The sequence below is a fragment of the Oryzias latipes genome, chromosome 16 (genome assembly GCF_053564925.1).
Source record: "Oryzias latipes strain Hd-rR chromosome 16, Olatipes_Hd-rR_3.1".
NCBI classification, from domain to species: Eukaryota; Metazoa; Chordata; class Actinopteri; order Beloniformes; family Adrianichthyidae; genus Oryzias; species Oryzias latipes.
The window spans coordinates 32,404,248-32,416,565 of record NC_136252.1 but is presented as its reverse complement, the minus strand read 5'-3'; the positions used below and the strand labels follow the sequence as shown (position 1 = coordinate 32,416,565).

Sequence of the window (12,318 nt, the reverse complement as noted above, 5' to 3'; positions counted from 1 at the left end):
GACCGTGCTGAAACCAGCGGAGACGCTGTTGGAGCAGATCAGGAGGCTGACCTGGACTGTCAGCGGGGGACGAGGACAGAGACGGCGACAAGGAGGATCATCATACAAGGACAAGCTTGAAAAGTTCAGACGGGGCCCGCAGCAGGAAGACATGAATAAAAACTAAAAAACAGTGACAACAGCAGCCCAGATGAGTACACATATGCTGCAGATTTGACCATGATGGGTAAATACATGCTGATTCTTGTTTTTATTTTTATTTAATTTCTCTCTCTGGGTAAATGCATCCTTTCTTGAATTCTATTTACTAAAAGTGAGACAGAAACTCTTTGGTTTACTTCTGAGTAATGATTTTTATTTTGTTTATTTTCATTATTATAAAAAGCCGAAATGAAGGTAACGATTAGTCGGAGGGCTGAACTTTGAGCTGTATACTCACCATCAAAGACTTTGTCAGAGGGCCCTTTCTTAAAAGAGAGATTTTCCCTCGGGATGGCTGCATTACAACAACAACAGGGTTCTCAGAGGAACCCCACCTTTGGAAGTTCTGAGGAAAATTTGTGTTACTTGAATAAGAGCATTTTTCTAACTAGTTATCTTGTTTATCATTTGTTGGCTGCAGTTCAGAGCAGCCTGAAAGCTGTCTTTCCCTCATCCACTAAAATCCAGACACATCACAAAAATGATGGTGGATAAAACTATAAGAATAACTTCCTATAATGTAAATGGTATGCTGAATCCTATTAAGAGAAGTAAAATATTTTCAAAGCTTAAAAGGGAACGGGGACAAGTGGTTTTCCTACAGGAAACCCACCTAACAGAGGCTGAACATGAAAAACTGAGGAGAGGGGGCTTTAAACACATTTTTTACACATCCTATAAGTCAGGACACAGAAGAGGATCAGCTATTCTAATATCAAATCAGGTTCAATATGAACACATTTCAGAGACCAAAGATAAAGAGGGTCGATATGTAATGATCATAGGAAGGATTGAAGGGTCTTTGGTAACATTATTTAGTATATATGCTCCCCCAGGAAGTGATTGGCAATTTTATAAAAAAGTGTTCAATATTATGTCCACAGAATCTCGCGGGATACTTATAAGTGGAGGAGATATGAACATAAGATTAACAAAGATGGACTCATCTGGTTCTAGTTTATGCCACAAAAAACCTTTAGTTAACAAAATAAACTCAGTCATCAAATAAATTGATATAATAGATGTTTGGAGGGAACTGAACTCAACTAGCCGGGACTACACTTATTACTCAGCACCACAATCAACTTACTCCAGAATAGACTATTTCTTTATGTTTGGAAAAGATCGACACCGAATCCAGTCATGCGACATAGGAACAATAGATATATCTGACCACGCACCAGTAAAAATGCTAATAAATATCAATGACAAGCCCAAATCTACAACATGGAAATTAAACCTAAGTGTACTAAATAATGCAAAAATAAAAGAAGAATTGGGTAAAGAGATAGAAATGTATTTTGAAGATAATGATAATGGGGAAGTTTCCCCAACTACAGTGTGGGATGCGTATAAAGCGGTACTAAGAGGAAAAATAATTTCGCTCTCCTCATCGTTAAAGAAGCGTAAACAAGACAAGCTTAATCAATTAACATGTCAACTTAAAGATTTGCAAAAACAACATAAAATTGGAGCGAAACATGATAACGGAACAAAGATAAAGAAACTACAAAATGAGATAGATGAGATATACTCAGAAGAAGTTAAAAAGAAATTGGTTTTTCTAAAACAGGGATATTACGAAGCAGGAAGTAAAGCAATGAAACTATTAGCATACAAATTGAGAAAACAACAAAAAGATAACACAATCACTAAAATAAGACACTCCCGAACAGAGGAAATACAATATAAACCAGAAGATATCCAAAATTGTTTTGAAGAATATTACAAAAATTTATACGCACAGCCAAAACTAGATAACATAAATGAAATAGGAACTTTTCTTGAATCCTTAGATTTACCTAAGGTCACACAGGAACAAAATAAAACCTTGGTGGCAGAAATAACGGAAAACGAGGTGAAGGCTGCAATATCCAGGCTTAAACCACAGAAGACTCCAGGTCAAGATGGCTTTCCAGCCGAGTGGTACAAATGTTTTAGGGCTCAACTAACTCCTAAACTTTGCAAAATATGTAACTGGGTACTACAAAAGGGAACAATCCCCTCCTCATGGAGGGACGCTATAATTTCAGTGATACCAAAAGAAGGAAAAGATAAATTAGATTGCAAACAATACAGGCCAATATCAGTGTTAAACGTAGACTATAAAATATTTATGTCAATATTGGCCAGAAGAATTGAGAAGATCTTACCTTCACTTATTCACCTTGACCAGACAGGATTTATTCATCAAAGACAGACCCATGATAGTTTGAGAAGGACACTACATATTATATGGAATATACAACAAAATAAGACACAAGCAATGCTTATGGGGTTGGATGCAGAGAAGGCATTCGATACAGTTAGATGGACCTTCCTGTTTAAAGTACTAGAAAAATATGGCTTACATAAAATTCTTATTCAGGCTCTTCAAGCTGTATATAATAACCCCACAGCAAGAATTAAAATTAATGGTAGTCTTACGAAACCCTTCACACTGGAGCGTTCCTGCAGACAGGGCTGCCCATGCTCACCACTTCTATTTGCTTTATTTATTGAACCCCTCAGTCAATTAATTCGACAAGCCAAAGAGATAACAGGAGTGAAAATAGGAGGACAAGAACACAAATTATCATTATTTGCAGATGATGTATTAATCTATTTAACACAACCCCTGAAGTCTTTACCAATATTAATGTCATCCCTAAAAGAATTTGGACAATTATCAGGCTACAGATTAAATGTCCAAAAAACCCAGATCTTAACTCTCAATTTTAATCCACCAAAACAACTTTTGAATAAATATGACCTGATATGTACTACAAATACAATGAAGTACCTAGGAATTAACCTCACCCAAGATATTACTAAATTATTTGATGCTAATTATGCCCCTTTAACCTTAAAAATAAAATCTGACATTTCCAGATGGACTCATCTACCATTCCTTAACTTATCTTCAAGGATAGACACAATTAAAATGGTTATCCTGCCTCGCCTAATGTATCTTTTTCAGATGCTACCAATTGAAATAAAAGATCAGCAATTCATTGAATGGGACAAGATGATTTCACGTTACATTTGGAAGGGTAAGAGACCCAGAATACGATACAAAGTAATGCAACTGTCTAAGGACAAAGGGGGTATGGCACTACCAACCCTCAAGGATTATTATTATGCGGCTCAAATAAGACCACTTGTAGGTCTCTGCGATCCACAATTTAGAGCAAGGTGGAAGGAAATAGAAGAGGGAGAACACACAGAACCTCCCATCCAAACCAAGATAGCAGATAGTAAACTGACAAATAACTCTGACGAAAACCCATGGCTAAAAATATCACTAAAAATATGGCGGAAAATAGCTAAAAACTGTAGTTTGGAGGGAGCAGAAAAGGTGTTGCGATGGGGAGCATACGACACAGATTTTATACCTAACAGGACAGACTCAAGATTTAAAATATGGAGAACAACAGGAGTCACAGCATACTGCAACCTAATAAAAAAGGGGGCAGTAAAAAGTTTTGAAATGTGTAAGAAAGAATACAGTTTGGAGAACAGGGATTTTTTTAGGTACTTACAGATACGACATAGACTGAATGGGATCCTGGCTGAGGGATCAGGAAAATTAGACAATGACATACTGAAAGTGTTTATAACAGCCTATACTTCTGGGGGCGGACGAAGAATAATATCCAAACTGTACAAGGGTCTACAGGACTCCCGATACACAAACACTCATTATGTTAAGAGTAAATGGGAACGAGAAGGAAGATTGCACATGACTGAGGAAGAATGGGAAAATATCTGTAAATCCCAATGGAGAACCACTCATTCACATAGTTGGAGGGAATTTGGATGGAAAAGCATCATCAGATTCTTCATCACCCCCACACAAAAGAGGCATCAAGGTGTTGGTACAAGCTGTTGGAGGTTATGTGGCTCATCTGAAGCCAACCACTACCATATATTCTGGGATTGTCCTGTACTCATATCTTTTTGGCAAGAAATCCATAAATGTTTGGAGATGACATTTCAAGAAACCTTTCCCTTTAATGCCTTAGCTCAGGGGTCGGGAACCTTTTTGGCCAAGAGAGCCATAAATGCCACATATTTTTAATTGTAATTTCCAAAGAGCCATACAATAATGTAGTGTCCCTTCCCCCACACTGAGGCACGGAGACTTAACCTCTTTTAAGGTTCTCTATTCTGGTTACTGCAGACCGCAACAAACGCCGTACAATTAATTCAGCAACTCCTGAATCTCTCCCGCCGAGACGAGAGCGAGCGCTTCTCCCAACTTTATTTTCCCCCCTCCCGCTCCAGCCCTCCCATTTCCCTTATTCGGCCCACAGCTGAACCCCATTGGTCCAAACTAACAACAGGCTGAGCGACAGAACTGAGGGCCAATCAGATCTCTGCTTGACGCGTTCAATGAACTCCAGAACTTTTAACGCGGCCCAACAGCCATCCAACTCAGTCCGCGACAATATGTTAAAAACTAAATATACAAATGAATGTGTGCATTTGATTTAATTTCAACATTTTTAAAGTACAATAAGTCTGTGGATTCTTTTTAATAACATTGTTATTCTGTTGCTAATAAATGATGAGTATTTCTCGTGGTGGTTTTGCTGATTGTCTAGTCTGGTTGATACGTGGTGAGTTTCTGCTTCATGCAGGCGTTGAGACTTTAAACGTGATCGTAGGTCTGAATGTTCTGTAGATGTGAGACAGATTGCTCACATGCAGACGCGGAGCCAAACACACACTCACACGCTGCAGTGAGTGACGGGCAGCGGGTTTTATATTTTTATCCCTGCGCGGTTCACCTGCTGCCTGTCCCCTCACCCCCCCCGCCCTCTGCTTTCTCCCTCACACATCCCGTCCCCGCATCTGCGCGCTCTTTCTCAGAGACGGGAGCGCGCAGTTTTAGGCACGTCAATTCACAGGTTTGCGGCTGGTACAAACTCTGTGAAATAATAGATAATAGTAACTGATAGCGCTGGCGCAGATTTCTCTCTCTAAGCACTGCTACTACTGCGCGCCTCTGGCATCGCATCGCGCCCGAGAAGGACTGGTCTAATGAAAAAAAAAGTATAAGTAAAGATTTGTCTGCGAGCCACATGTGACCATCAAAAGAGCCATATATGGCTCGCGAGCCATAGGTTCCCGACCCCTGCCTTAGCTCTATACCTGGGAACAGTAACACAACACATGCAGTCTGCAGCAGACCAATATTTAATGAGAATATTGCTGGTGGGAGGGAAGAAGGCCTTGACAAGAAAGTGGTTACAACCTGATGCTCCAACAGTAGATGATTGGTATAAAACAATACATGATATTTATGTTATGGAAAGACTGACTTTTGCAATAAAGACGCAAACAGATAAAGGTTTGAGATGGTGGGCAAAATGGGTCAAATATATTGGACCTCTTAGACCTGACCTTCTTTAATTCTAACAAAAAATAAATAAATAAATACTTCTCTATTACAAGATAACAGATAATGTGGGTTTATTTGATTGATTCATCCTTTTTGGATAAGAGTGTGATTGACAGCTGCTCTGTTTTTGTTTTGTTTTTTTCTGTTCATATAAAAAAGAGGGGAAGAGTACAAAATGATCAAAAACACGCATTCTGATTTACTGACAGAAAATATATTTGATGTAAAATGGTGTTTAACTTGGAAACAATGTAACAATGATGTAAAAGTTGATATTCCCTGTCAAAAATATAAATAAAATAAAAAAAATAAAAAAAAAATCGAATCAATAAAGTTTTGTGCATTATATATGCAGATACTTCCAAATGAACTCAAACATCATTTGTATTTTTAGGAATTTTTAGGAAATGGGTGAAAAAACGTAACTGCTGCATTCTGAAAATGACCATAGAACATGAAAGAACAAAAGCACTTTAACAGAATTGTAGAACTTCTGGAAGGTGAAAAGAGTTCTGGTAGTAACTGTTTTGTTGGAGCTCTGTGCATCGGTGTGGTGCAGAATGGATGGTAAAGGTTATTTCTGTGTCATTGGGTCTGCTGTGCCCCCTCTTCTTCTTCTCAAAGCTCCAGAGGTTATCTGTTGGGTTTGGGTTGGGTTTGGTCATGGACCATGAACCAGGTCTCTCCATTTATGTGAGCAAGAGCCAAGTCCTGCTAGAAAATGATATCAGCATCTCCAACAAGCTGCTTAGTCGAGGGCATGGAGTGCACTAAAACATCCTCTGCTTTGACAAACAGCAGGGCTCCTTAAACCGCTGCTGACCTGGAGGCTTTCCACTGGACCTCAAGCAGCTTGATCCTGAGCCTCTTCTCTTGTCCATCGGACTCCAGGTTGAAACTTTCAACCACTAAACCCCAGTCCAACCCTGTGTTTTTGGCTCAGGTTAGCCACCTCTCTGTTTTAACTTGAGACAAGTGACGCAAATATATCCTGGATTTGCCTGCTTACTCTTGAAGATCAGACCGCAGCATCAGTATCTGTAAACTCCCAAATGAATCTCTCCCCCAAGTTCTTGACTGGCCTTTATTTAAACTATTTATTTAAACTCATTTTGATGTCACGCTGAGAAAAGCCAGCTTCTTCAGCAGTGACCTTCTTTGTCTCACCCATCTTACAGAACAAATAAAGTGATTTTTTTATGGTTTTCAAAATATTTTTTACCAAACTCGACATTTGGGAGGCAGTACCGTTGACTTCACCTACTTTTGGGAGGTGGGTGGGGCCAAGTATCTGCCTCAAATGTGTTATGCTAATAAACTAAATCCTAAAAATAGGCACAAAACGGAGGTTTTAGGCAAATGTGTATGCAGTTAAAATGGCCATAAGATGTGTGGGTGAAGTTATCTTTTCTTTTGACTTGAACTTCATCTTGATGGTAGAAAAATGAGTCTGGAATCAACATGTAATCTGTGTGTTAAGTGTAAATTCATGCCAATTCAGCAGATCATAAACACCATACAGTACTGACAAGTGAAGCATGATTTTGAGTGGAGTTCAAGAGTGAACTTCTATCTTTTCCAGAGTGCGGCTAGCATCACTTTGATGGAGGTAAACCCAAAAACTTTCTGAAGAAGCAGCAGCGTTAGCAAAAGCCTGCCTTCGGCGACAATAATACAGAGTTTATGCTCAGTTCTGGTGGAAATCTCTCTCCGGCCTAATTTTACAAGTTCCAACCTGAAAATAAGCCCTTTAATTAGAACAAAAAGTATTTCACAGCAGGACAAAAGTATTCAGAGACCTACATCTTAAATATATGGTTTCCATCATTTCAGAGTTTTCCCACTTCAACCAGCTTTTAAAGCACTTTTAAACAAAAAACCATCAACCTGCAGATGATGCAATATTATGAGTGATGAATGAAAATAATAGAACTAATTCACTAAGGAATAGTATTTTTGTTCAGGGGGTCACCATGTGGAATTTATTATCCGACGATCTGAAGAATGCAAACTCCATTTTTCAGTTTAAGAAAATGTATACATTTAAAATATATCAAAAATACCTTCTGGGTATCTTCTTCTTGTGGGTGGGTGGGGGTGAGGGAGGGGTCCCATCTTTGTGTGATTGTCCTTTGTTTGCTGTTTTTAACAATTTTCGGTTTTTGTGACTGTTTTATCTGCTTTTATGTTAAGCGCTTTGTGTTTTTAACTGAAATGAAAGGCGCTATATAAATAAATAAAGTTGGAGTTTGAGTTTGAGTTCTGGACTGAGAGACTCTGGTGGTTGTGAGGTAATTTTCAGAAGTGTTTGTTTTTTTTCCTCTTCCTTTTTCTTTTCTTATTTAAGGTTCTAACAATTTGTAGGTAGATGTGAAGTTTGTATTCAGGGTTGGGGAAATAAGCCTTGGCTTCACCCAACACCTTTTTTGGTTAATTTTGTTCAATGTTTATGTTTTGTTTTGTTTTTTCAATGTTTACCTTGACATTGTTCAGTGTGAATGCTTATGTTGATGGTTTTTTTTTAAGTTTGTTTGTTTAACATAACCGAAATAAATATCTCTCTCACAAAAATAAAATGTTCCCAAAATGAAAGTATAATTTGTATTGTTGGGTCTTTTCTTTCAGCTACTTTCCATCACTTTCATTCTCCCGACTTTCTTCTTAGATGTAGTTGTTACAGTAAGATGTCAGCACTTTGTAGGGCCAAAACCTGTAAAAACAGCCAATATCTGAATAGTGTCCTGTCCTTGTTCATGATCTGTAAGTGTTAAAGTCATTTTTTATGATTTCTCTTATTAAAGGGCGAAACCCTGCTTGGCTTTGAGCAGAAAGTAACTGCTCCCTCCATTTCTCACTCTCTTAGCAGAGTTAGAAAACAGAGACAGAACACTTGCCCTCGAGAACCAAGGATGGAAAATCCTTCTTTAGGGTCATCAAACTGAAACTCAATCAGACCTAAATCCAAACTTCATCCATCAAGTAAACCTTAAGCTCCACTTTGGTAAAAGGTTCTGCTGCAGAACCATTGTCTTGGTTTCAAGCTTGTGAAAAATGATCATCTTCATGATTTTCTGGTAGATATCTAATTGGTCGAGAACGGCAAGCACCACACCATCACACTACCACCACCATGTATGACTGTTCCTCTCATTGTTTTTATTTTTTTATCTGTGTAAGTTTTGGATCCAGATGTTGGGGGACTCAAACCTTCCAGAAATTTCCTCTCCTGTCTCTCCAGAAAATTAGTCCAGAAGTTTGTGGGTCAGGTGTTTCTTTGGGTTCTTGTTGCTCAGCAGTGTATTTCCCTGAACTCTATCATGGATCCATGTCTGTTCAAAAAACTCTGTGGGTATTCAGTCTCTGATTTCTGTGGAAATCAGCCAGATTTAAACAAACACGTGAGAGTCCGTCTCAGCTGATATTAGGTTATGCACAAACAAACAAAGATAAATATGATCGTTTATCAGACATTAAAGATTTTGTTTAAGTATTGTGATCTAAAACAAAACATAAAATGATAAAACTAAACAACATTTCATCTGAATGTTTGGAGAACCAATAGCAGCCATTGTTGGACATATACGTTCTTTCATGATGCCATTTTGCTTTTAACAGCACCTCGAAAGTTTGAGCACTTTTGTCTGCAGAAATCAATTTGTCAGTTCTGAACTTTGAAGAATAAAATGTCTAGAATGATTCCTAAAAGTGATAGAAAAGAGAACACAACTGAACTGCTTTACTGAAAAGAAAACGGGTCCCTGGTGCGAGGAGCACTGTACCTCTTCCTGGTCCAACATGAAGAGCTGATTTCCGGAGTTCATGCGAAGACGGGGGTTCCAGCGGTCGTTGGTTGGGCGGTCGTGCAAAGAAGGGTCATAAATTGGGCGCTCATGCAAGCCTCGGTTGTAGGCAGGGTGGTCGTAGGAGGGATGTTCAAAGGAGGGTTGCTCGAAGGAAGGACGGTCGAAGGAGGGACGTTCATGAGAGAGACGCTCGAAGGAAGGAGGCTCGTAAGAGGGACGGCTGTATGAAGGGGCGTGGAAGGAGTGGGCGTGGGTGCGGGGATGATGGTGATGGTGATAGGAGGGGGGAACGGCACACCTTGCATCTGGAAGGGAGAAGGGATAAAGAAGGGCAGGAGGAGGAAAGAAGAGGAGAAACAGGGTCAGTTGAGATGCTGGGACATGATCCTGTCCTCATGTGAACAGTTAAAACCTGACAGAGGGTGACGTAACACAATCACAGCAGGGCTACAGCCAGCGATTTTACTTATGATACCTTATCCATCGGTTATTTCTTCAATTACCAACAATTATTTAAATTTTTATATTAAAAAAAAGCTTTTCAAATCTGAAATTCATACTCCACAGTTCAGATGTTTTTATTTATCCAGTTTAATCCAAAAGGGTTTTCAGAGAAGGGGTGAGAGTGTCTGCATACTGGATTTATATCTTTAAACAAATGTTTTCACATTTCATCAAAGGTTCATGACCTCAATAACAATGATCTTGATGTTTTGTCCCAACTAGAATCTTAAAGATCTCAAACAATTAAACATATAATATAAACTTTTCTTTTTACATTTGCTTTTTTAAAATGTCTTCTGCTCATTGGATTCTCTGGCTGGGTTCAACAAAAATCAACCAAAATCTAAAATAAAAAATGCAATATTAATTCATCAAATGTGTCGAATGGTTTTCTTTTAAATGTCAGAGATGGCAGACTCCCAGGAGCCTGATCACTTCAACTCTGTGGTCTTCACATCTGATGAAGACCCTAGGGAGACTTTAATCAATGGTGTGTCTAAAGAGGACGACAGTGAATAACGAGGCGTCATCATGGACTAAGTCAACTTGTGTCTAACAGGACAGAGAACATGGAAGGGTCAGAGCTGTCTTCATCTCCTCAGGAGGCAGAGGTTCTTTGCTGTCAGCAGGGTTCTCCCAGGACTGCGTTTGGCTCTGCAGCAGCATTACCGGTTCTCTGTGGCAGCGGTCCCCAACCTTTTTTTAGCGCCACGGACCGGTATGACATCACACGGTCTTTATGAAGTAGGTGGAAAACTATTTTAGCAACGCTACGCTGAAGGAGGAACAGATACGTGATACGAGCTTTTATTTTGACACGCACAACGTTGAACGTCGCTCAGGTCTGATCATCCTCTCCCCTTCCCCCACTCATAGTGCAAAAAAGAAGTACTGTCGATTAAATGTAGCTTTCTTTTTTTTGGAAGTCGATGGCTCCTGTACTGTCCCCTGGGTGGGCGTTTTCCCCTTGGTAAAGAAACTTTCCAAAGACGTTTGCTTTTTACTCATTTTGCTAGCTCCTGGGTTTTATTTTAGCGGTATCGCGTGACCGAGAAGAGCGAATTGGCCTGCGTCAAGAGTGACATACACGGATGGAACAGAGAATAAGGCAATTTTTCAAAATGAAACATCTTTCAGATTCCGAAATAAATAAAACGGAAGTAATGTAAGTTATTTATTTTTTCTGTGCGGCCCGGTACCAAATGACCCACGGAACCGGTCCCCGGGGTTGGGGACCGCTGCTCTACGGTGTGTGCTGCGGGACGGGCAAGACAAATTGACTCTAACCACTGAATAGAATCAGTTTTGTTCATTTAACTGGACTAAGTGACCCCTAACCCTTAGCAATCCAAACAGGAAGTACCTGCAGACTCCAAGAAGCCAAAATCCCACAGACTTCTATAAAGAAATAAACAGCTGTTACTCACTCATTCTATTGGTCCTAGTGACCATTCTTGCTATGATACCTTTATTTTCTGTAGCTCAAGTTATTGAAGTTATAAACTGACCAATCAGATGCCTTGATAAAAGTAAATGGAGTCTGTTGGCCCCCCATCTCCTACATTTGAAAGATTTGATTGACAGATTTCGTGTAGCCTTCTTTTAAGCGGTGCGGTTGTGTGGACTTTCAACAAAGTCACTCCTGAATGGGGAGAGTAGTCGCCATGAAATCTTTGACTCAGTCAAAGTAAAGAACCCAATCACTGCGTTCTGACGTCACCTGGCTCCAACATGGTAAAGTCCTTATAGCAAAAAAATGAATGGTCGGAGCAGGAAGTAAGCCATTTTCTATGGGTGATGTCACACTCCCTTGGTCCAGTTCTCATTTACAGTCAATTCTGATCCCTAAACTCCTTTCAGCAGGTTTTGACAAAAGGAACAACTTGCTCCACCCCTTGCACCACACTGTGGAGACCCTGAGAAGCTCCTTGAGCAAAAACAGTTTCTTCACCACCGCAGGTCCTCTCTCCCCTCAGACACAAGACTGTGCAACACATCCCAGTAAAACACTCACCACTACATTAAGTTTTAAAAAACCAAAAGTAAACTGATTTGAGTTGGGTAATTCGACAAACAATGTGATGTTCCATTGAATAATGCTTGATTGAATTGCAAATTTAATAAAAATTTATGAACTTGTGAAATGAAACAGATCTTTTATTTTTGACAAAAATACCCCAACCAATTTGTTAACTGTATAAAGAGCTAAAAAATATAAATAAAGTTCTGAGAACACTTGTAATTCCTTAACTTTGTTTCTTTTGAACTGTAGGGTAGAGTTAAGGTGGTGCTTTTCTTAATTGATGGGTTAGTTTATAGAAATGACTGTAGAAACAACAAAAAAACATGCATTTGCATTCAAATCGACTCGCAGAAGAATTAGTCAGACCCTCACAACTTCATGGAACTGCAGCTAGCATCATG

General features: G+C 39.3%; 1 protein-coding gene across 19 annotated transcripts in view; it reads right to left on the bottom strand.

Annotated features, from left to right (window-relative positions):
• syngap1b (synaptic Ras GTPase activating protein 1b) overlaps positions 1–12,318 on the bottom strand; it is a 182,259-nt gene that overhangs the window by 122,990 nt on the left and 46,951 nt on the right. For all 19 annotated transcript variants that reach the window (XM_078932581.1, XM_078932592.1, XM_078932588.1 and 16 more), the window contains one exon: positions 9,367–9,695. In XM_078932581.1, the coding sequence (XP_078788707.1) occupies positions 9,367–9,408 (42 nt within the window). In that variant the 5' untranslated portion in view covers positions 9,409–9,695. The remainder of the gene's footprint in view (positions 1–9,366; positions 9,696–12,318) is intronic.